This window comes from Myotis yumanensis, unplaced genomic scaffold (genome assembly GCF_028538775.1).
Source record: "Myotis yumanensis isolate MYYU_CA2020_CCGP unplaced genomic scaffold, mMyoYum1.0.hap1 SCAF_1, whole genome shotgun sequence".
Taxonomy (NCBI): Eukaryota; Metazoa; Chordata; class Mammalia; order Chiroptera; family Vespertilionidae; genus Myotis; species Myotis yumanensis.
Window position 1 is genome coordinate 40,719,696 of NW_027223752.1, and position 25,728 is coordinate 40,745,423.

At 39.9% G+C, this 25,728-nt stretch overlaps 1 protein-coding gene across 3 annotated transcripts in view; it reads right to left on the reverse strand.

Moving 5' to 3' along the window:
- PPM1A (protein phosphatase, Mg2+/Mn2+ dependent 1A) overlaps positions 1-25,728 on the reverse strand; it is a 47,410-nt gene that overhangs the window by 8,906 nt on the left and 12,776 nt on the right. For all 3 annotated transcript variants that reach the window (XR_011471889.1, XR_011471890.1, XM_070418896.1), the window contains exon 2: positions 2,376-3,229. Coding sequence is in view for 1 of the 3 variants with exons in the window: in XM_070418896.1 (XP_070274997.1) it covers positions 2,376-3,209 (834 nt within the window). In the remaining 2 variants the exon portion in view is untranslated. The remainder of the gene's footprint in view (positions 1-2,375; positions 3,230-25,728) is intronic.

Below are 25,728 nucleotides of genomic sequence, written 5' to 3' on the forward strand. Positions count from 1 at the left end.
CATTTTAAATATTTAATCTCATTATATGGGAAAACCAACCTTGAATCATTAGTTTAAGCAAACAATACAAAGATTTAATAATAAAAGATCTTGGGGAATTTAAGTGTGGCAAATGATAAGGTACTGAATAATCCTATATAATTAAAGGCTAATATGTAAATTGTCCCCTCAACCAGGAGTTCAACCAGGAGTTCGACCAGGGGGTGGAGTTAGCCGGCCAACTGCCCTGCAACCCCTCTTCCGGGCCGGCCTGGCCTGATTGACCCTGATCAGGGCAGGCCAGCTGGACCCCACCTGTGCAAGAATTTGTGAATTGGGCCTCTAGTTTTTTATAATAGCTTATTTTTAAAGAGAGAGGAAGGGAGAAGAGAGAAACATCAACATGAGAGCACAACATCAATCAGCTGCCTCCTGTATGCCCCCTACCCAGGATTGATCCCACAACCTGAGCATGTGCCCTGACCAGGAATCAAACCAGCAACCCTTGGTGCATGAGATGATGTCCAAGCAACTAAGCTACAACGGCCAGGGCTGAATAATTTTTAAAATAGAGTAGAATGCAAAAGAGAAAAAGTGGAATCTGAACCATATTTACTAATATCTGAAGCTGACAATTCTCTTAAGAAAACAGCTTTTAATTTAGCAAAAAAGCATTTAATTCTCAAGTGCTACAGAATAAACCCAACAAATAGATGCTATTTTTATGCATACTAAAAGGGACAAAGAACATATGCATCGTTGTTTGATTCTCCTCAAATTAAAAAATTAATAGTGTACACTATTAAGTTGTGGCTCTATTGAATTTTTAACTTAAGTGCTGAATGTTACATAAACGTGATTCATGTTGGATGATACAAAAAAACTGATCTCTAAGTACGATCAGATTTTAATTAAGTTTAAGTAGAGCTGGCAGTGTGCATATAAAACTAGAGTATTGCCCTGGCACATGTGTTCCATGGTTAGAATGGTGGCGTGCACACCAAAGGCTCATGAATTTGATTCCCAGTCAAGAACACGTACCTCAGCTTTGGATTTAGTCCCCGTCCCTGACCAGAGTGCGTGCGGGAGGCAACCAGTCAACGTGCCTCTCTCACATCCTCTCTCACATCAATGTTTCTCTGTCTCTCCACCCCCTACTTTCTTTGAAAAGCAATGGAAAAAATATCCTCAGGTGAGAATAAACAAAAAATTAAAATTAAAAAATTTAAAACTATAAAGAGTATTATGTTGACTTGCTATTTCTGTATGTTAAAAGAAAATCAAATACATATAGCCTCAGAAGAGTTGTACATAATCAATATTTGCTTAAAACAATCAAAGAATTAGTCAAGGAGCATTACTGACAAGAGAGAACAGTGTGGTAGAAAGAACACTAAACCTAAGTCAAGTCTTAGATTCTAGCCTTAGTGCTACCATAGAAGTAAATTGTATAACCCTCTAGAAGTCATTTTTAACTTCTCTAGGATAGGGAACAGCATGTACTCAGTACACACTATTTGGTAAACTCAGCACTTCATATGTATACATTAGTTCATTAATTTAGTTACTTAATAATCCCAAGTTAGATATTATTATTTTCATTCAAAAGCTGAGAGGTTGATACTTTGTTCAATACCCTAGAGTACAAAAGTAACAGAAGTAAGTAAGCCTTGATTTTAGGTGTGTATGCCTAAGTCACAGAGCCTTCTCTGGCTTCAGCTTCCTCTGTAAAATAAAGGTGTTGAGCTGGCTCATCTACACACATGAACCCATTTGATCATGCCAACAACCCCATGAGACAGTGTATTAATATTCCTTACCTTTTTTTTTCAATTAAAGAAACTGATTTTCTAAACAGCTTACCCAAAGTCATACACATTCTCATACCAATTTCTTCTGACTCTATGTCCAAGACTATTTCTATTACATCACACCAACTGATTGCTCAGTTCTCTTTGTTGATGCTACAGATTCATTAGACTATAGTCTCAAAGCAATAAATATACTGAGATATCCCAAGGTAGAAATAAAACATTAAAATTCTAAAATACTTTTCATTTATAGATACTGAGGCCTAACCTTTTGCTATCCTCCTTTTTAAAACATGCATTTTTTATACAATCATTTTATCTTTGACAATGTTATACAATATTAAAAAGCTCAAGTAGTCATGGTTACTAAAAGACTAAACATTCAGATTATAACTTGTATATTTGGTAACAGGGTTGTTTATTTATAAAAAGTGTTCCTATAGTTTCATAGTGAAGAGTATCCTGTAATTATGGCAAAATCTTATTTCTGAGAACTACCAGGTTCTAAGATGATTAAATACTAGAGTAGTAATTAAGATGGCATAAAATCATTTTATCTTAAAAAAAAAAAAAAAGTCTAGCTACCTTATACAAACACGTGTCGACTACTTCATTGCAAACTTTCTCAAGGTCATCAGTGACTTCAAGTCTGGATCTTACAAAATCACAGAGCTCTTCATTTCCCATAACATCCCAAATACCATCACATGCAAGGATAATGAACTGATCATCTTCTTCAGATCTTTCAATATCATGGACTTCAGGCTCTGGTGAAACAAGCTGCTCTGTAGGACCTTTTCCATGGACACATTTGTAATCAAAGTCCCCAAGTGCCCTCGATACAGCCAGAGAGCCATTCACACGCTGAATCATTACAGAGCCACCTGCATTCTGAATCCGTTCTTTTTCCAGCGGATTATTTGGTTTGTGATCTTGTGTGAAGAAATAAACTTTTCTGTTCCTACAAAGTAAACCTCTCGAGTCTCCACAGTTAATGAAGTAAGTATGGTGAGGAGAAATTAAGACACCCACAGCTGTTGACCCACTTCTATCTGCACCATGTTTCTTCTCTGACATAACTCTCATGTGTTCATCAATCTCCAGAAAACCTGTTCTGATTCCATTCTTTACATTTTCAACAGAAGGTGCTCCTGCAGACCCTTTAAAATCCTGGTTATTGGTGATGTGATCTAACAAATGCTCACAGCAGTATTTGGCAACCTGAGAACCAGCATGCCCATCATACACAGCAAAGAATGACCATGTTTCAAGTCCGCTTGGCAAACCAATCACAGCTGTATGTGCATCCTCCATTTCAACTCGCCAGCCTTGCATGCTGCTTAGCCCATATCGCAACCCATTACCCTGCCCCTGGGCATTATGTTTTTCCATCTTTGGCTTGTCTAAAAATGCTCCCATTATGTCTTGATCCTTTAGGTCTGCAAAGGAAGAGAAACAAGAAAATTAATAACTATTTTGTAAACAAAATACATATCCAACAATCTTTTAAAAGTGAAGGAGATACAAAAAAAACTTTCAATAAGAATTTACAACTCTTGTGATTAGCAGACACTCATTGTATTGCTTACTTGAAACCTGGATATTAAGAAGGAAGAATTGGAGGAAAGACTGATCAGGAACAGCTAAGAATGGACAATAAGCAGAAAGAACTAAAGCATCATGATAAAAATGGAGGATCAAACACTCTTTTCAAGGCATAACCACTTGCGGAAGAAAGACTTGGCAGAAGCCATTAACTTATACAAAGTAGGCTTCACGTTTGGGGTTGCATTAAACATGTGAATCTATCAGGGAATCTCAGAACTAACTTGTATGTGTATATATTAAGAAAAGCCAAGTTAATTCACAGGACATACGAAAGGCTTACTAAATCAAAAATCTTAATGAAACATTAAAACTTTTCAAAGTTTGATTCCAAATCACCTAGTTTTATTCCTACTCCATCAAACCTATGAAAAAGTAAAAAGTGATCTACTCACAAAGGTCCAAATCTGCACCCTTTCCTTTAAGCCTTTGCTCATGTCAGTCCCTTGCCTTTCCTCCCTACTTATAAAAAAAGCATACCCCTCCTTTAAAGTTTACTTAAATTCTACCTTTTCTATAGGTTTTTCAGTCTTTGATAGTCAGTAAGTTATTAAATTATCGTTAAGTGGTCCAGCTTCAAATTTCAAGTTGCAAAATAATTATACATACATGTAACAAAGCTTACATATTAACAAATCTACTGTAATGTATTCTATTAATCTAGTGCTAATAACAAGTATCACTATTATTATACTCTACTAAAGGCCTGGTGTATGGATTTGTGCACCAGTGGGGTCCCTTGGCCTGGCCTGTGCCCTCTCACAATCCGGGACCCCTGGGGGATGTTGGATAGCTGGTATCGGCCCAATCCCCGCAGGCCCAATTCAGACAGAAGGGAGCCCAATCCCCGCAGGCCTGATCCAGACAGGAGGGAGCCCGATCCCCACAGGCCCGATCCAGACAGGAGGGAGCCCAATCCCTGCAGGCCCAATCCAGAAAGGAGGGAGCCTGATCCTGTGCATTAAGCATCTGTCCCCTGGTCATCAGTGTGCGTCATAGTGACTGGTCGACTGGTCGTTCGGTCGCTTAGGCTTTTGTATATATAGATGGTCATTAGGTATAAATTGTAAAGGAGGTGAAAGGGACTATGGACAGCACTGTGGACAAGCCTGAAAGTTTACCTAATCTAATGCTTAGCAATAATAAAAAACTAAAACTCCTGGTGTGAAAGGAGCCCACACAAGGCAGGGAGACAGTTGGTCAGGATTTAGATTGGCTTTTACTTGAGTAATAGTCTAAGAATGTAGAGACTTGGGGTCCAAGTCATCAAATGAGTCACAACTGAACACAAAGCAATCTGAAAAAAAAGATAGAATGAGATTTGATGGAAGTGAAGGGGAGATGGGTAGTAGGGAGTAGGAATGGGAAAAATTACCTAGGTAAATCAGGATACAGTTATGAGACTAGAGGATTGATGAAGTTGGTGATGCTAAACTCTGAGAAGAAGGTAGGAGAGAAAGGGAAAGAAGAAAAATGAAAGAAATAGTTTACCAGCAACCTCTCCCTGTTCCTTTTCCTACTAGGGTCAAACAAATACACTGGTAGAGAAGTCTGGTTGACTGGTACTATAAAATAATCTCCTGCCTACTCCTCTGCCCCTGTTGTAATTCCACTAATGGAAGGTAAATAATGAAAACTAATCACCATTCATTTCTTACGTTGGTATTCATCAGAGTACTGTTCTGACACAAAGTTGATACACATTACTTTGGTAAATGTAGGGTGAGTGTTTTGACTGAACAAAAATTAACATGATGACACCTTAACGGCTTTAGCTGGTTTGGCTCAGTGGATAGACTGTTGGCCTGCGAACTGAAGGGTCCCAGGTTCGATTCCGGTCAAGGGCACATGCCCGGGTTGTGGGCTCGATCCCCAGTGGGGTACTTGCAGGAGGCAGCCAATCTATGATTCTCTCTGATCATGGATGTTTCTATCTCTCTCTCCCTCTTCCTTCCTCTCTGAAATCAATAAAAATATATTTAAAAAAAAAATAAGAATTCTAAAACGTCTCAGTGTTTTATAAGCATTATCTCATTCATTTTCCTCAAAAACCCTATAAAGTATCCTTTATAATGAAGAGGTAATATGCAAATTGACCATCACACCCTCACAATATGGCTGCCTACGACCAGGTCGTCAGGGAGGTTAGTGAGGGACGACCAAACGACTGAACAGCAGGCTGCATGGGGAGACCAGGCCGGTGGGGGGGGGGGGGGCAGTTGGGGGTGATTAGGCTGGCGGGGGAGGGGGGGGGGTAGTGAGGGGAGACTAGGCTGGCAGGGGGGGCAGTTGGGAATGACCTGGCTGGCACGGGGGGCAGTTAGGGGTGATCAGGCCAGCACGCAGAGGCAATGAGGGGCGATCAGGCCAGCAGGGAGGGGCAGTTAAGGGTGACCAGGCAGGCAAACGGGTGAGCAATTAGGAGCCAGTGGTCCAGGATTGTGAGAGGGATATCTGACTGCCAGTTTAGGCCCAATCCCCGAAGGGTCCCCAGTTGGAGAGGGTGCAGGCTGGGCTGAGGGGACCCACTCCCGTGCATGAATTTCGTGCACCGGGCCTCTAGTGTAATAATAATATCTCCAATTTACAGGTGAAGAATCTTTGTTAGACTAATGAACTTGGCCAAAGTCATTCAATTGATCAATTTAGAGGAATCAAGACTCTAATTCAAACCTGCCTGACTCTAAAGCACCACTTACTATTAAGGCAATGGTCCACACAAATATTATCTGTGGACCTTCTGAAAACTCAAGATTAACAAATCAGAATTTCCAGGGTAGGGTTGGAACCTAGGCATCTGTGGAAAATATTAGACATAATGCCTAGACAAGTAGAGAAGTCTGGTAGGTAGATGACTGAGCCAGGTGAAGGTAGGCCATCTGCTGAAGGTAAAGCAAGTTGCCTTATCTCTTGACACCTTTAGCTAGGCTAAAGAGAAAGAAGGAGGTATTATATTAAAGAGCTTGATGACCACTAATCTAGCATTCCTTATCTGTGCAATGAGCATATTAATACCTCTGAATATTGCCGCAAGACTTAAATGAGGTTATGAGTGCAAAGTAGCCATATAGAATCTGACAAAAATGATGCACTCAGCAAATGGAAACTAATTATTATTACACTAGAGGCCCAGTGCACGGATTTGTGTACCAGTGGGGTCCCTTGGTGTGACCTGCAGGGATCGGGCTGAAACTGCCACTTGGTAGGCTTGCTGCCGCTCTGCTGCGGTCTCCAGGCTGAGGCGGCCAGTCATGAGCCCTGCGTCTGGCGCCCGTCGGTCAGCTGAGTGGCACTCTTACTGTGGGAGCACACTGACCACCAGGGGGCAGCTCCTATGTTGAGCATCTGCCCTCTGGTGGTCAGTGCACGTCATAGTGACCCACCGACTGGTCATTTGGTTGCTTAGACTTCTATATATATAGAAGATAGATTCCTACATACATAGCCACATCTAGATTCTAATTATCACCTAACAGGATCCTGACTGTCTCTTTTATAGAAAAGTCCAGAAATTATTTTCCAGATAGAGATATGAAACTACCAAATAAATAATTCTTTTAAGATAAATAGGGTATACTTCCTAAAACCAAAACCCAAATTTTTGAAATACAAATATTAGAAATGTAAAATTTTAGGTCCAGCTCAATAGCAAATGTATAATATAGTCATGGCAAATTAATTTTGTGGTTAAACTTTAATATACTGAAAATAGGCAATTCATAAATCTTACCTCCTGGGGTTCTGAGTAATTTATAGAATCCTGGTGAAGGAGCCAACTATAGCTACATACATATAGCAGATGGTTATGTAAATATAATTCTTACCAAAAGTTATTTACTTATAAATACTATGTTTACATAGTCGTCTTCCATAAGTGAACTACTAAAGAATATTTTATTTAGTCAAATTATTAAATTGGCATATATTTACAAGTAATAGACCCCAAGGGGGATTCAATTTACCCATGAAAGTTTAAATAAGTTTCTGAGAGAAATTTTAGTTCTCATCAAGTCTTAAATCTCCTCTGAGCACATACTGGGTCTCATTACAACACTACCATTATCAGCTGATCTGGACATTTCAAAACAAACTACTATAACAAGCATAAGACTGAATTCATCAACGAAATAACCAGAAAATTTAATGAACATTTTGGTCTTTTAAAACCAAACTAATTCCCAAATTGAAAAATTGTAAGGCTGGGCCAGAAAATCACTCATTGCCCTGGCCTGTGTGGCTCGGTAGGAGTGTCGTTCCTTGCACCCGAGCCCTTATTAATCAGAAATTCAATATAATCACAACTGGGCCTTTATAATTTTTCTTTTAAAAATGTATTCTTATTGATTTCAGAGAGGAAGGGAGAGGGAGAGATTGAAACATCAATGATGATTTCCCCTTATTAGGGATCGGGCCCACAACCTGGGCATGTGCCCTTGACCGGAATTGAACCCAGGACCCTTCAGGCTGCAGGCTGACACTCTATCCAGAGCCAAACCAGCTATGGCACAACTGGGTCTTTTTGTTCCCAGACCTTGATTCCAAAATTCATATGAAAGAATAAATGTTTGAGAATAGCCAAAAGAGTCTTTAAAACATGAGAATTTACCATACCTAATATCAAAACAATTTAAGAGGGATTGATCAGTGGAATAGAATTTACAGTCCAGAAAGAGAGCTATGAAAACAAAAATTCAATAAATAGTATTAGAACAGATGTCATACCCTCTTGCCCTCCTGTGGAGAGTAGCTGAATTCCTAACACACATCTTAAAATAAATACCAGATAATTAAAGATTTAAGTTTGAAACACTAATAATAAAATGATGCAACTACATGTAGGCAAATGTTTCTATAATCTTATGATAGAAAAGGATTTTATTTAAATATAAGTATGACATCAATAGCAAAAAGGGAAAGACTGACTGCAAAGGAATAAAATGTGACTCCAGAGAATAAAATCTCTACACTATAAAGCTCAGAAACTTGAATGGCAAATATTTTTAAATAAGTATTTGCAGTGTATGTAATCAAATTAATATTCCTAATAGACAAAGGCTCCTATAAGACAACAAAATGAACAATTTAAAGGAAAAGAAATGGACAAAGAACATGAACAAACAATTCAAATGGCCAATAAATATATAGACCACCAATTTCATTAGCCATTAAACACAAATTTGTTTTTACATATTACTTTATCAAGAGTAAAAATTTACAATGCCTACTAATGGCAAAGAAGTAAATATATATCCTTTTCGTACGTAGGAGAGCAAACTGGTACTTTTGTGAAGGATATGTATGATATACATTAATTTTAAATGTTGACTTTCATATAAATATTACATATTTACATTTTGAAGTGCTTCTCTGTTTCAAATGTATTTTTAAAGCATTTTAACTATAACACAGAACATTAAGAGACCAAGTCACCTTTGCTAAAGATAAATTCTTAAGATACAAAGTACTTTGTGAAGCTGAAACTGTGAAACTTGGGCTCAAGTAACAGCGACAGAGAGAAGTCCACATCCTACAGGGCCTAACAACGTCCCTGTACAAGGCTGGGATAGACCCCAGGCTCACTGAAGTTACTAGTATGTGCTTAGTGAACAGAAGTATAAAGAGATAAAAGCCTAACCACTTTTTAAAAATTGAATTTATTGGGGTAACACTGGTTGGCAAAACCATATAGGTTTCAAGTGTACAACTCAGCAAAACATCTGCAACTGCATCGTGCACCCATCACCCCAAGCAAAGTCTCTTTTCATCCCCACTCCCCAGCCCCCTTGCCCTCTTCCACCTATTCCCCCACATTCCCACTTTCCCTCTGGCTTATCACCATGCTATTTGTCTGAGTCTCTCTCTCTCTCTCTGTGTGTGTGTGTGTGTGTGTGTGTATAATATATATATATATATATATATATATATATATATATATATATATATATATTTTTTTTTTTTTTTTTTGGCTAATCCCTTCACCTTTCATCCAGACCCCTCCTCCTCCCTGATAGCTGTCAGTCTGTTCCATATATCCATGACTCTGTTTCTATTTTGTTCGTCAGTTTATTAGATTCCACATACAAGTGAGATCATACGATATTTGTCTTTCTCTGTCTGAGATAAGCCTAATCTTGATGTTATCAAGAATGAGGGGAACCACGTGTTTAACGTAAGACATGGTTCAAACTGGGCACCCCAGGGACAACATGTAGGCACATGCAAAAACATTAAATACGAAGGGCGAAAAGGAAGAAAATAGCCCAGTTGTGTGGCCAGTTGATTGAACATTGTTCCATGCACCAGGAGCCTGCCAGTTTGATTCCTGGTCAGGGCACATGCCGAGGTTGTGGGCTTGATCCCCGGGATGGGGTGTGTGGGAGGCAGCTGATCAATGTTTCTCACTCCCTTCTTCTCTCTAAAATCAATAAAACACCTTTTTTAAAGCAAGAAAACAAAACTAATTTTAATTTCTATTTAACATGAGACTGCAAAACCAAATTCCAACATACCAGTATGTGAGGAAAATTAAACTAAGATGGACTGCCGGGAGCCGGTCCATCCTTGGTGTTTCAAGGGACCTGGCATATATGGCATACTGTTCTTAATATGTTTGCTCACCTTCTTGGTGCTATGTGTTTTAACCAAAGTCACCTCTCCGAGAAAGGTTGTTTCCCCAGGTAGGAATTTTTCCCTGAGGTTAGGGAGGGGATACAACCCCTTAATTAAGTGCCAGGCGGGTAGTTAAGCTACAAAATCTTTACTCCCTGGAATGGAGATAAGAAACGCCCTAACCTTTGTAATAGAAATTGACAGGATTAAAATCGGCTGGTATAAATACGGATGTAACAAGACAATAAACATCAGATCCACATCAGATCCTCATCAGCTCCTCATCAGCTCCTCATCAGATCGTCATCAGATCGTCATCAGAACCTCATCAGATCCTAACCAGAACCTAGCCAGAGAACATGGCAAAAGATCCTGGACAGAACCTGGCTACAGAACTTCACTGGAGAACCTAGACAGAACATGGCAAAAGAACCTGGATAGAACCTGGCTAAAGAACCTGGTGACTGAACCTGGCTGGAGAACCTGGACAGAACCTGGCTGGAGAACCTAGCAAGAGAACATGGACACAGCACCTGGCTGGAGATCCTAACCAGAACTTCGCTGGAGATCCTGACCAGAACTTGGCTAGAGATCCTGGCTAGGCTGCTGATCAACTGAACACTGTCTCCATGTCATTCTTTCTTCGCAGACTCCGTCCTCACCTTTGGGGACCCCTGGACCCGCTGGGGTTGGACCCCAGCAATGGACAGCCAAAAAAACCCCAATAATTGCAGAAATTCAATCTAGAAGAAAAAATAGCACTGGCCAGGTGACTCAGTTGGTTAGGAGTGTCATTCCATAAACCAAAAAGTTGCAGGTTCCATTCCCCATCAGGGCAAATACCTAGGTTTCTGGTTTGGTCCCCAGTCAGGGCGTGTACAAGATGTTTCTCTCTCATATCAATGTTTTTCTCTCTCTCTCTCTCTCTTTCTCTCTCTCTCTCTCTCTCTCAACATATCCAAGGGTGAGGATTAAAAAATATAATAGAAAGAATAATAATTTGTGAGTAACTTACAATAAGTATGTGTAGGAGCCTCCTAAAGTTAATAAGAACAGTAGACATGAAGGAAAATTTTTTTAAATTCAAAAATCAAACCAGAATAGGTAGCTGTTAAAGAGAGAAACAGAAAGACAGAAAGAGAGAGAATGTGAACAGGAGAAAAACACAGAAACAACTCAAGGTGTAAATTAGTAAATTGGAAAATAATGATTAGGAAATGCCTAGAACACAACACAGAGATTAAGAATAAATACTGGAAAAGCAATATTCAAAGATATGAAAGCTAAGGCATTTTCTAGACATGAAGAAAGAGGAGTTTTCAGATCGACAATGTATTTCAAAGAGTACCCACAGATAATACAGCATACACACACCAAGGCATATCATAGGAATGTGTTCAGAACATCAAGAATGCTAAAACAAACAACAAATACTAACATTCATATCATACTTAAAGTATGTAGGGCTCTGTCCTAAGTGCTTTACATATATTAATGTAATCATCGCTACAACCATCCCCCCCATGATTCAGATATTATTTCATTATCTCTGTTTAGACTTGCCCAAGTTTTCAAAATAAGCAGTGGTGACAAGATACAGAATAGGAATTTTTTATATATATAAAGGTATAACAATTATATAGAGACCAGCCCTCTCAGAGATCAACTCTGCCAATTTTCATAATATGTACAATGAAATAATATCCTGAGGGTGCTAATAGGAAGGGGATAAACCTATTAACCAAGAATTCTTTATTTGTTTTAAAAAATATATTGTGCAAAATACACTTTCAGACAAAAACTAGCTATATTCTGTTATTATGATTACTAAAGGATATATTTTAGCAAGTAGAAAAGTAAACCCAGGAGTGTGATACAAGGAACAGTAAATACCTTAGAAACTGGTAAAATATACTAGCTGATTATATTAGGTATTAACTATTTTTTTTTTTTAGAAAATCACTTTTATGCTACAAAAAGGGGAAATAGGGCAATTCCAAAATGGCTTCGGAGTATTAGTAAGTGGAAGTTAACGTTGACACTCTCCCAGGATCAAACTGGAAATACAACTAAAATACAGAAAAACCTCCCTGAAATATCAACTGAAAACTAGCTGGAGAGAACCCTAATAACCAAGGATGGAAAGTAGAAACCATACAGAGATTGGTAGGAAGTGTGGAGGCACAAAAGGGCTGGCCTGGCTCCCAAAGACAGCATCTGAAGCTCCGGAGAGCTTTCCCAGCTGTGGAGGGTTCCCACTGAAAACTCTGGGGTCTAAACCCCAAGCTGGGCTTCCCAGCCCAGAGCACCAGAATTGAGAATGGTGCCCACATAACACCTGACTGTGAAAAGCAGCAGGGTTGCTGTCTGCCAGTGAGAGACAGCTGCAAATGCAGGCATCCTCTTAAAGGGCTAACACACAAAACTTTATGTGCAGCCACTCACCTTGGGCTCCAACAGAGGGAGGACAGAGTGGACTGGAGCAGTATGAAGAAAAGTCCAGAGTTAAGAGCACTGGGGTTGGAGCTCAGAGGGCAGACACCCTGGTTTCCTGTGCTGAGTCATCCCCTCATGCTGCAGAGAACATCTTTTCTCCAGCAGAATTTTGCTATCCAAGTGGATTTTGCCAGGAGCAAAGGCAGTTGCTCCACCCTGTTGGAAGACCTCTCGCCCCACTGTGTGGTTGACAGACTGAAGCTAATCAAGTCTGAGTGTCAACTGGACTGCAGGCAAAGGCAGATCTATAGAGGATTTGAGTCTTTGCCTGATCTCTTTCTGGGCCCAGGACTAGGAAAAGTAGACCCTGGTGTACATCTTGTTCCTTTCCAAAGGCACCCAGCCCCAGAAGAAGGAGCTACAACCTGTGGATTGCTGATAGCTCCAAACAGGGTACTCAGGCCAGTCACAAACAGCATCTGGCAGAGTTCTGCACTAGAGATTGGGAGTCATAGAAGAACTACCTAATGCACAGACACAAACCAAAAGAGGCAGCCAAACTGGGGAGACAAAAAAACAAGCCCAAAATGAACAAGAAAATTCTCCAGAAGAAGAGATAAATGAAATGGAGATAAGAAATTTATCAGGTATGGAGTTCAGAATAATGATGGCAAAGATACTCAACAGCCTGAGTAAAGATATAGTAACTATGAAAAAAGACCAGTTGTGAATAAAGAATGACAAAGCACTAATAAAGAACACAGTGGAAGGAATACACAACAAATTAGGGGAAGCCAAAGATAGGATCAGTGAATTAGAAGACGGCAGAAAAAAATCACTCAGAGAACCAAAAAACAGGAGGACAGCTTAAGGGAGACAACATGAAACAGAACAACACTCGCATAATAGGAGTGTCAGAAGGGGAAGAAAGTGAGCTAAGGATAGAGAAAGTATCTGAAGAAATCATGGCAGAAAGTTCCCCTAAACTGGTGAAGGAAAAAGTCACACAAGTTCAAGAGGCACAGAGAGTCCCAAGCAAGAAGAACCCAAACAGGCCCACACTCAGACACATCATAATTAAAATGCCAAAAATTGCCCTAGCTGGTTTGGTTCAGTGGATAGAGCGTCGGTCTGCGACCGAAGGGTCCCGGGTTCGATTCTGGTCAAGGGCATGTACCTTGGTTGCGGGCGCATCCCCAGTAGGGGGTGTGCAGGAGGCAGCTGATCGATGTTTCTCTCTCATCGATGTTTCTAACTCTCTATCCCTCTCCATTCCTCTCTGTAAAAAATCAGTAAAATATATTTTTAAAAAAACAAACCAAAATAAATAAATAAATAAATAAAGTAACGAATTAAAACTTCCCACAAATGCTCTTTTAAAAAAAAAATGCCAAAAATTAAAGACAAAGAGAAAATCTTAAAGGCAGTGAGAGAAAAGCAATTTGTTACTTACAAAGGAGATCCCATAAGGCTGTCAGCTGATTTATCATCAGAAACTCTACAGGCCAGAAAGGAATGGCATGAAGTATTCAAGGTAATGAAAAGCAAGGATCTGAAACCAAGATTAATATAGCCGGCAAAGCTATCATTCAAAAGAGATGGTGAAATAATGAGTTTCCCAGACAAAAAAAAAAAAAAAAAGAGGCTAAATGAGTTTATCAATACCAAATAAGCACTGCAAGAAATGCTAAAGGGACTGCTATAATGAGAAGAAACAGAAACATAGGCATAAAGAAATAAAAATGACAACAAATAAGTACCTATCAAAAATAACCTTAAATATAAATGCATTAAATGCTCCAATCAAAAGACATAGTGTAGCTGAATGGAACCAAACCATGACCCAATTATATTCTGTCTACAAGAGACCCACCTCAGAATAAAAGATGCTCAAAGGATGAGAGTGAAGGGATGGAAAAATTTTTTTTCCATGAAAATAGAAACGAGACAAAAAAAGGTTGGGTAGCAATACTCATATCTGACAAAATAGACTGAACACAATAAAGATCACTACATAATACTAAAGAGATGTATCTAACAAGAGGATTGTAACACTGGTAAACATATATGAACCCAACATAGGAGCACCTAAATACATGAAAAAAACTTCCAGAAGACTTAAGGGAGAAATAGCAAGATAGTCATAGTAGGAGACTGTAACAACCCACTGACTTTCACTGGATAGATCTTCCAAACAAAAAATTAATAAGGAAACTCAGACTCTATAGGACACATTGGATCAAATGGATTTAATTGACATTTATAGAACATTTCACCCCAAAGCTGCAGAATATACATTCTCCTCAAGTGTACCTGGGTCATTCACAAAGACAGATCATATGTTAGGACACAAAACAAGTCTCTACAAATTCAAGAAGATTGAAATCATATCAAGCATCTTCTTAGATCACAGTGGAATGAAATTAGAAATCGACCCTCCCCTTCCCCTTCTCCATGGCACCCTCCTCCTTCCCCTTCTCAATGGCACCCTCGCCCTTCTCTGTGGTACCCCTCCTCCCCTCTCCTCCGTGGCATCCTTTGAAGCCCAGCTCCAATGCCAGCTCCTCCCAACGCCCCGCCAGCTGTCATCACGGTCTCCCTGCGTCTCCATAATGCACATTATACGTTTATTTATTTATTTTTACATATAATGAGGTCATGTTTATTTTTTTTTATTAATTAAATCTTTATTGTTCAGATTATTACATTGGTTCCTCTTTTTTCCCACCATAACTCCCCTCCACCCAGTTCCCAACCCACCCTCCGCCCTCACTCCCTACCCACTGCCTTCATCCATAGGTGCACGATTATTGTCCAATCTCTTCCCGCACCCCCCACACCCCTTTCCCCCTCAAGAATAGTCAGTCCTTTCCCTTTCTATGTCCCTGATTCTATTACAATCACCAGTTCATACTGTTTATCAGATTATTTATTCACTTGATTTTTAGATTCACTTGTTGATAGATGTGTATTTGTTGTTCATAATTTGTATCTTTACCTTTTTCTTCTTCCTCTTCTTAAAGGATACCTTTCAGCATTTCATATAATACTGGTTTGGTGGTGATGAACTCCTTTAGCTTTTCCTTATCTGTGAAGCTCTTTATCTGACCTTCACTTCTGAATGATAGCTTTGCTGGATAAAGTAATCTTGGTTGTAGGTTCTTGGTATTCATCACTTTGAGTATTTCTTGCCACTCCCTTCTGGCCTGCAAAGTTTCTGTTGAGAAATCAGCTGACAGTCGTATGGGTACTCCCTTGTAGGTAACTGACTTTCTTTCTCTGGCTGCTTTTAGGATACTCTGTCTTTTGCTCTTGGCATTTTAATTATGATGTCTTGGTGTGGTCCTCTTTGGAATCCTTTTGTTTGGGGTTCTGTGCTTCCTGGACTTGTAAGTCTATTTCTTTCACCAGGTAGGGGAAGTTTTCTGCCATTATTTCTTCAAATAGGTTTTCAATATCTTGCTCTCTCTCTTCTTCTGGCACCCCTATAATTCGGATGTTGGTATGCTTGAAGCTGTCCCAGAGGCTCCTTACACTATCTTCGTATTTTTGGAATCTTTTTTCATTTTGCTTTTCCAGTTGGGTGTTTTTTGCTTCTTCGTATTTCAAATCTTTGACTTGATTCTTGCGATCCTCTGGTCTGCTGTTGGGAGTCTGTACAGTATTCTTTATTTCAGTCAGTGTATGCTTAATTTCTAGTTGGTCCTTTATCACAACATCGAAGGTCTCATTAGATTTCTTGTAGATCTCATTAAGTTTATCAGCAGTTTCTAGAAAATTCTTGAAAAACCTTAAAAGTGTGGTTTTGAACTCTATATCCAGTAGTTTGCTTTCCTCCATTTCTGTCATTTGTGTCCTGTTTCTTTGTCTCGGCATTTTTTATGCTTCCCTGTGTTGATAAAGTGGTTTTCTGTGCTGAGTGTCCTCTAGGGCCCAGTGGTTCAGCCTCCCCAATTACCTGAGGAGGACACTCTTGGTGCACCCCTTTGTGGGCTTTGTGCACAGTCTTGTTGTAGTTAAGCCTTGATTGTTGTAGTTATCACTGGGAGGAATTGACCTCCAGGCCAGTTGGCTGTGAGAATCAGCTGTGTCTGCAGGGGGAGAACTTCTGTGCTGGAGACACCCCTCTGGGGCAAGACTTGCTTCAATGGGGCTTTGGTGCTCACTGAGTCTGCCCCCTGAGTGTGTCCTTTATGGTTCCACGGAGCTGCAAACTGGATGGTCCCACTCTGACCTCTGGGTTTCCTGGCTCCTGGATCTCTAGGGAGGTGCTAATCTAGCCTTTGCCTGCGGCTATCCAGCAAAAGCCTCCCTGTAGGGCTTGGACGGGGCGGGTCCCACAGGATCCACAGAGCGGGGCTAGCAGTTATGGCTGCTCTCAGTCTTGCCCTCAGAGGCTCTGCTTCTCAGTGTCCCAGTAATCGCTGCAAGCCCCTCGGAGAGAAAGCTGCCCTCGGGTTCCGACTGATGCCAGACAGTCCCGCTTCTCCCGTATGAGTCTGGGTCCCTAGAGACTCGCCCGGAACTGGAGCTCAGAGCCTGAGACTCCCTTCCGATTGAAAACAACAACCGCGCCCTCAGCCGCCAGTCCACTCCGCATGCACCTCCGCACCTTTGTATTTTACTTCCGTACTGCGCCTCTTCTGAGTCTCGGTATGCTTTTCTCTTTCCTTCTATTTGTAGAATTTCCACTCAGCCATCCTTCCTGTGGTTCTGGATGATGTCCGTTCTGTCTTTTAGTTGTATTTTTGAAGTGGTTGTTCAAGGCAGCAAACTCCGGTGTTTACCTATGCCGCCATCTTGGTTTCTCTCCCGTTATACGTTTATTAAAGCATTTATTTCGCTCAGCCTTCCACAATAGTAATTAACCTGCCTGTCTCCCCCCGCCCCCCATCCCCCGCCCAAAAGAACAACAACAACAGCAAAAATTAGAAATCAACTACAGTAAAATCACTCAAAAAACATTCAAACACATGGAGGCTAAACAGCATCTTATTAAGCAATAAATGGGCTACCAATGAAATCAAGAAAGAAATCAAAAACTTCCTGGAAACAAATGAAAATGAACACACCACTACCCCAAATCTCTGGGACACAGCAATAGCAGTCCTGAGAGGGAAGTTATAGCACTACAGGCCTATCTCAAAAAAAAGACAAAAACAACTATTAGCAATGAACTATTTAATCCTACAATTTAAAGAATTAAAAAGAGAACAAGAAAAGCCCAGAATAAATAGAAGGAAGGAAATAATAAAGATTAGAGCAGAAATGGCATACAGACTAAAAAAACACAAAAAACCCCCACAATGAAACCAAGAGCCTTTGAAAGATAAACAAGATTGATGAACCAGACTCCTCACGAAACAAAAAGAGGACCCAAATAAAGAAAATCTGAAATGAAAGTGCAAAAGTATCAACTGAAACACAGAAATACAAAGGATTACAAGAAAATACTATGAACAATTATATGCCAATAAGCTGGACAATGTGGATGACACGGACAAATTCCTAGAAAAATACAATCTCCCAAACTGAATCAGAAAGAATCAGAAAACCTGAATAGGCCAATGCCAAGTGATGAAATAGAAGCAGTAATAATAATAAAAAAAACTCCCAGCAAACAAAAACCCTAGTCCAGATGGCTTCACAAGAGTTTTACCAAACATTCAAAGAAGAGCTAACACCCATACTCCTCAAACTATTCCAAAAAATCCAAGAGAAAGGAACACTTCTAAGCTCTTTTTATGAGGCCAGCATTATCCTAATTTCAAAACCACATAAAGACACTACAAAGAAAGAGAATTATAGGCCAATATTCCTGATGAACATAGAAGCTAAAATCCTCAACAAAATATTAGCAAATCGAATACAGCAATGTATTAAAAAGATCATACACCATGACCAAGTGAGATTTATTCCAAGGATGCAAAGCTGGTACTATATTTTCAAATCAATAAATGTGATACAAAACATAAGCAAATTGAAAGACAAAAATCATATGATCATATCAATAGACGCAGAAAAAGCATTCGACAAAATCCAACACCCATTTTTGATAAAAACTCTCAGCAAAGTGGGAATAGAGGTATCATATCCCAATATAACAAAAGCCATATATGACAAACCTACAGCCAACCTCATATTCAATGGGCAAAACCTAAAAACATTTTCCCTAAGAACGGGAACAAGACAGGGATGTCTTTCACCACTCTAACTCAACACTAGAGGCCCGGTGCTTGAAATTCATGTACTGGGGGGGTCCCTCAGACTGGCCTGCACCCTCTTGCAGTCTGGAACCCCTCGGGAGATGTCCGCCTACTGGCTTAGGCCCGTTCCCCCTAAGCCAGCAGTTGGACATCCCTCTCGCAGTCTGGGACCCCTCACTCCTTACCACTCGGCTCGCTGCTCCTTAGCACTGCCGCAGAGGCGGGAGAGGCTCTCACCACTGCTGCTGTGCTCGCCAGCTGTGAGCCTGGCTTCTGGATCAGCGGTGCTCCCCCTGTGGGAGCACACTGACCACCAGGAGAAAGATCCTGCATTGAGCATATGCCCCCTGGTGGTCAGTGCGCATCCTAGCGACTGGTCGTTCTGGTCATTCCGCCATAATGGTTGCTTAGGCTTTTATTATATAGACTAGTAGCCCTGTGCACAAAATTCGTGCACATTAAAAGGGAATTAATTAGCAGAAACATTTTAATATTGCTATTTGCCCTTTCTCTATAATAGAAGTGTGAGAGATGAAAGGAAATTAGTAAAATGTATATGAAAATAATATATAAATTTATTAATAAATGAATAGTAACCAAAGGATATAACAGCAACAGAGGCATGATATAAAAACGACAAAAACATGATATGGAAACAAAAACATGATATAAAAACAACAAAAACATGATATAAAAACAACAGTGATACAAACAATGACTGATAAAGTGATTAAACTTATTCTAATATCTCCCTGTACACCACATTAAGAGTGAAAACACTTTCAGAGTGCTTGACTAATTTCCCTTGTGATGAAGTATTTAGAACTTTAACTGTAAAGTCACATACTCTTCAAACTTGAGAGGAAGCAACATATAACTGACCATGTGCAAAAACGGGTTCAGGTAGGAATATTCCTACTCTAGAGTTTGTCCTTGTGATTTATTAATAATCATTGCAAATGCTGGCATCACAGGAAACTGTCATCGAATTAATTTAAATGGGAGGCCAGTGTCAGACGGGGACAAATCAATTCTTGGAATTAGAACAACCTCTCCCTCTGCAGATCCTGTTAATACTTCAGCTTCGATAATGTTAGGTCGTAATCTTTTGATAATAAATCTGGTACCATTACAAAGACACCATTTACTATTAAGATTTCTCAATAGCATGATGATTGCACCACTTTCAATTTTAATTTATGACACAGCATTCCAGAAGGAGTAATACTATTAAGAAATTCGATGGCAAAATTTTTTTCAGCATCATCTGTTGAATCAATGGAATTATCACTAAAATATGTGTGAAAATCTCCATCGAGTATATCCAAAAAGTCTTCATTTACTTTTTGAACGTGCTCATTTTCTGGACAAAAAATTGCATGTTTAGATATATTTTTAATATTATCTATAGACATACTATTTCCAAAGGTAGCTTCAATAATAGATCCATTACAAATCATTTCACAGGGGATTTCAATAATATGCATTCCTAAATGAAAACTGCTACCAAGTTTGCCATCTCCAAGTTTTACTAACTATTCACTACAAGTAGAGTCCTCTGATCTCATATTTGTTGTAAGAGACAACTTTCTGAAACATCCCCAAACATTACAGTACTTTAAACTCGTTTGTACTATGGCTGATCCCATAGCATGAAGTACGATACTGAGACATTGTCAAAAATCCCCTCCAAGAAGGAGAACTTTCCCACCAAATACAACATTCAAATTCATAATTTCTCTTAGTAATCTGTCTATGGTGTTTATAGCATGACTGGATGCCATGATGCATTCATCAATAATGAGAAATTGGGCCTTTTTAATAGTTTTATCAACTTCACTGTTTATATCGAGTCTAGAAATTGAAGTTTCATTTAATGGAATTGGTCATTTATATTGGGATTGAAAGGTTCCTCCACCAAGAAGTAAATTTGCAGCAATTCCTGTAGACGCTGTGGGTAAAACAGTACCACCACAACCTCTAATATAATATATTAAAACTTTATTGTGGGGAGCCACTACAGTGTTTTGGACAGGTTCAAGCTTTGGACTGATGAGAGGACACAGTCCTCTCATTGCCACGTGCAAGTCCCAGCTTGGAGGGCAGGGCCCTCCCAGCACAATTATAGCCAACAGCTATAGTTGTAAGCTTGAGCCTACGGTCCAAACACATGGCCCCAAGTGTCTGAGTGATGTAGGCTTGATAGAGTTCAGGTGCATGTAGTTCAGCAGGATTGAAACCCAGGAGAATGTTGTAAACATCTTGGTCATGCCCTTACCTTGCCTCATGGCATCTGCTATAAAATAAAGACACGGTTGTGGGCGTGGTCACTGTCTCTCAGAGAAGCAGCGTCCCACCGAGACCCAGCTTTCATTCTCTTGTCTGTCTTTTCAAAGCCTTTCAGCCACCCCCACTCAGGTTCACCCTTGGCCGTGCTGCCTCAAACCTCGCCCTTACTGGAAACAGCTCAGGGGAGGGTGCATCTGTTTCCAAGACAACCCCTGCAGGACTGACTTCCTTCCATTTGGTCGCGCCTCGGGTCGTGATGTTACACCCAGGGTTTTTATATAAGTAGATAGTACTGGAAGTGCTAGCCACAAGTGATCACACAAGAAGAAGAAATAAAAGGCATCCAAATTGAAAAAAAGGAAGTAAAACTTTCATCATTTTCAGATTACATGATATTGTACACAGAAACCATAAAGACTCCATCAAAAACTACTAGATTTAAGAAATGAATTTGGCACTAGTAGGATACAAAATTAACACCCAGAAATCTATGACATTTTTGTTACTTTTTAAAAATATATTTTTATTGATTTCAGAGAAGAGAGAGGGAGATAGATAGAAACATCAATGATAAGAGAGAATCATTGATCAGCTGCCCACTGCACGCCCCACACTGGGGATGGAGTCCACAACCCAGGCATATGCCTTGACCAGGAATCTAACTATGACTGCCTGGTTCATAGGTCAATGCTCAACTACTGAGCCATGCCGGCCAGGCAAAATCTATGGCATTTTTATACACCAATAATGAATTCTTAGAAAGAGAAACTAAACAAACAATCCCATTTACTACTGCAACAGAAAGACTAAGATACTTAGGAATAAACTTAACCATGGAGGTAAAAGACTTGTACTTGGAAAACTACATTGAAAAAAGAGATATAAAAAAAAAAAAAAAAAAAAAAAAAAAAAGAGATAGAAGATATAAACAAGTGGAAGAATATACTGTGTTCATTTATTGTAGAATTAACACCATTAAAATGTCCATACTACCCAAAGCAATCTATAGATTCAATACAATCCCTATTAAATTACCAATGGCATATTTCACAGAGCTAGAACAAATATTCCAAAAATTTATATATAACCAAAAAAGACCCCAAATAGCCATGGCAATCTTGAGAAAGAATAACAAAGTTGGAGGGATCACCAGATATCAAGTTACTAGTATACTATAAAGCCACTGTAATCAAAACAGCCTGGTACTGGCACAAGAACAGGTATATAGATCAATGGAACAGAACAGAGGCCTCAGAAATTGACCCAAGCCATTACACTCAATTAATATTTGACAAAGAAGGCAAGAACATACAGTAGAGTCAAGATAGTCTCTTCAATAAATGGTGTTGGGAAAATCGGACAGGCACATGAAAAAAAACAAAACCAGACTATCAATTTATACCACATATAAGAATAAACAGCCTAAGTGCCCATCTGTAGATGAGTAGATAAAAAAGCCGTAGTACATTTACACCATGGAACACTATGCAGCAGTAAAAAAGAAGGATCTCTTACCCTTTGAGACAGCATGGAGGGATCTAGAAATTATGCTCAGCAAAATAAGCCAGCCAGAGAAAGATAAAGTATCACACGATCTCACTCATATGTGGAATCTAATGAACAAAATAAATGATGAACAAAATAGATCCAGAGATATAGAAGCATGGAACAGAATGCGGAATCTCAGAGCATAGGTGGGGGAGGGTGGACGGTGGGAAGAGATCAACAAAAACTTGTGTATGCATATATGCATAACCCTTGGACACATACAATAATGTGAAGGCTTGGGGCAGGGGATGGGGGAGGTCTAGAAGAGTTCAATAGGCAAAAATAGGGGACATATGTAATACTTTCAACAATAAAGATTTTTTAAAAAATGTTTAAAAAGGGGAAATACAATTGTAGGTAATTATACAGATGATGGAGGAATGTTTATTAGTGTTTAATCAAGTATCCCACATAATAAAAGCCTAATATGTAAATTGACCCAACTGTGGAACAACCAGCGGAACGACTGGTTGCTATGATGCGCCCTGACTGCCAGGGGGCATATGCTCAACACAGGAGCTGTCTCCTGTTGGTCAGTGCGCTCCCACAGGGGGAGCGCTGCTCAGCCAGAAGCCAGGCTCACGGCTGGCGAGTGCAGCGGTAGTGGCAGGAGCCTCTCCCACCTTCGTGACAGCGCTAAGGAGCAGTGAGTCGAGAGGTAAGGAGCAGCGAGCAGGCGGGCAGTAAGAAGCGAGGGGTGCTGGACTGCGAGAGGGATGTCTGACTGCCAGCTTAGGGTCCCAGACTGCGAGAGGGTGCAGGCCAGGCTGAGGGACTTTTCCCACCCTCCAGTGTATGAATTTTGTGCACCGGGCCTCTAGCGAGCTTATTATAAAAAAATCACCAAATATAGAAGGAAACAAGCTGCTATGAGTATGGGTTAACATATAATAAATATATATCCTTTAAAACTTCAGATAATTGGAATCAGAGAATAGAAGATATAAAATAAATATGTATGAAATGTTTAACAAGGTTTTAAAAAAGAAACAGAAAAATGAGAAAGTATTTTAAAAATTATCAAGCAAATTGGGAAAGAATTAAATAACATTTTAGAAATTAAATAAAAAATCGAGGTATTAAAAACTCAAAGGATGACTTAAACAATGGATTAGAAACAAATGCAGTAGATTAGCTCATTGAGTTAAAAAATTAAAAAAAATGTTTGCTTTAAAAAAAAAAAAGCTTCAACCAAGAATGACAGAAAGGGGAAGAAAAATAAAATTCTCCAATGATAGTAAAATAGCATAAATACAGATGCAGGAACCTAGCAATTTAAGACTAGGACATTGACACCTCTGGAAGTCCAGCTACTATTAACTAATCTCTATGTTAAATCCTTGGAATTGGCTAGCCTATATAATAAAAGAGAAACCTGCAAATTAACCATCCTTCTGCTACACTCACCAGCCAATGAGAGTGAGTATGCAAATTAACCTGACAAAGATGGTGGTTAATTTGCATACGCAGGTGTCAAGCACCCCAGGAGGCGACGGCGGCTGTGGGCTCCTGGGACCATTGCCGGCCCAGGAGGCGAGGCCTGCCACGCCAAGCCACGCCTGTGGGCTCCCAGGACCTTGCCGGAGAGAGCAGAGCAGGATAGCGGGCAGAGAGCGGGAGGTTTGGAGGACTTGGCAGAGCAGGAGACCGCTGGACATAGAGCAGAGCGAGAGAGAAGGTGGCTTGGAGGACGTGGCTCCCTCTGTCACCCCAGATTCCTCATTACAGCTGTGGAAACTGACAGCAGGGAGGAGGAAGTCCCACCTCCACAGAATCTGCCAGAATCAGCCTTTGGTCAGATAGCTCTCAGTGGCCTGACAGCCAGGACTCTCATTCACCTGCATCTCAGACCGTGACAGTAGAGAGGTGGGACTATGTGTAAAGAACAAATGTTGATACAACGTAGTTCTGCAGCCAAAAGATGACGGCGTTATCGACAGAAAATGTCTGCAGAGCAGCGTGCGTCTGATCTTGAAAGAAGGCGGCACCTGCGACAGAATGTATCTGAACACCAGCTACTGAAAAAACGTCACTCTGATGCCGAAAAATACCGGCGTTATCGACAGAAAATGTCTAAAGACCAACATGCCTTTGAAGTTGAAAGAAGGTGGTGGCGACGACAGAATATGTCTAGAGAACAGTCATCAACAAGTACTACCAATACTGATAGGAACTGCCTTCTCGGCAAAAATGGAGTACATGAGGATGCAATTCTCAAACATAGTTGTGGTGGAATGACTGTTCAATGTGAATTGTGCCTATCACTAAATTTCTCTGATGAAAAACTATCCAATGGGAATGGAAATTTACTCGATGTTGTAGCAAAGAGAAAGTCTGTCCAAATGATATACATTTTCCAGATTACCCGGATATTTAAAAAGATTAATGACAAACGAAAATTCTGACAGTAAAAATTTCATGGAAAATATTCGTTCCATAAATAGTTCTTTTGCTTTTGCTTCCATGGGTGCAAATATTGCATCGCCATCAGGACATGGGCCATACTGTTTTAGAATACACGGACAAGTTTATCACCATACTGGAACTTTACATCCTTCGGATGGTGTTCCTCAGAAGTTTGCTCAACTCTATTTTGGATACAGCCAAAGCTACAAGTAAAAGATTAGCAATGCCAGAAAACCAGGGCTGCTCAGAAAGACTCATGATCAACATCAACAACCACATGCATGAAATAAATGAATTAACAAAATCGTACAAGGTGCTACATGAGGTAGAAAAGGAAGCCCAATCTAAAGCAGCAGCAAAAGGTATTGCTCCCACAGAAGAAACAATGGCAATTAAATATGATCGTAACAGTGACCCAGGTAGATATAATTCTCCCAGTGTAACCAAGGTTGCTGTCATATTTAAAAACAAAGATGGAGAACCTCCTTTTGAAAGGGACTTGCTCATTCACTGTAAACCAGATCCCAATAATCCAAATGCCACTAAAATGAAACAAATCAATATCCTGTTTCCTATATTAGATGCAACGACATATCCTATTCTTTTTCCACATGGGGAAAAAGGCTGGGGAACAGATATTGCATTAAAGAGACAACAGTGTAATCGACAATAATACTAGACAAAATGTAAGGACATGAGTCACACAAATGCAGTATTATGGATTTCATCTCTCTGTGTGGGACACGTTCAATCCTATTTTAAATGCAGGAAAATTAACAGTTTATCGTGGATTCATATTAAAAAATGGAGACCAATCGGATTTCATCAAAGCAAACCAA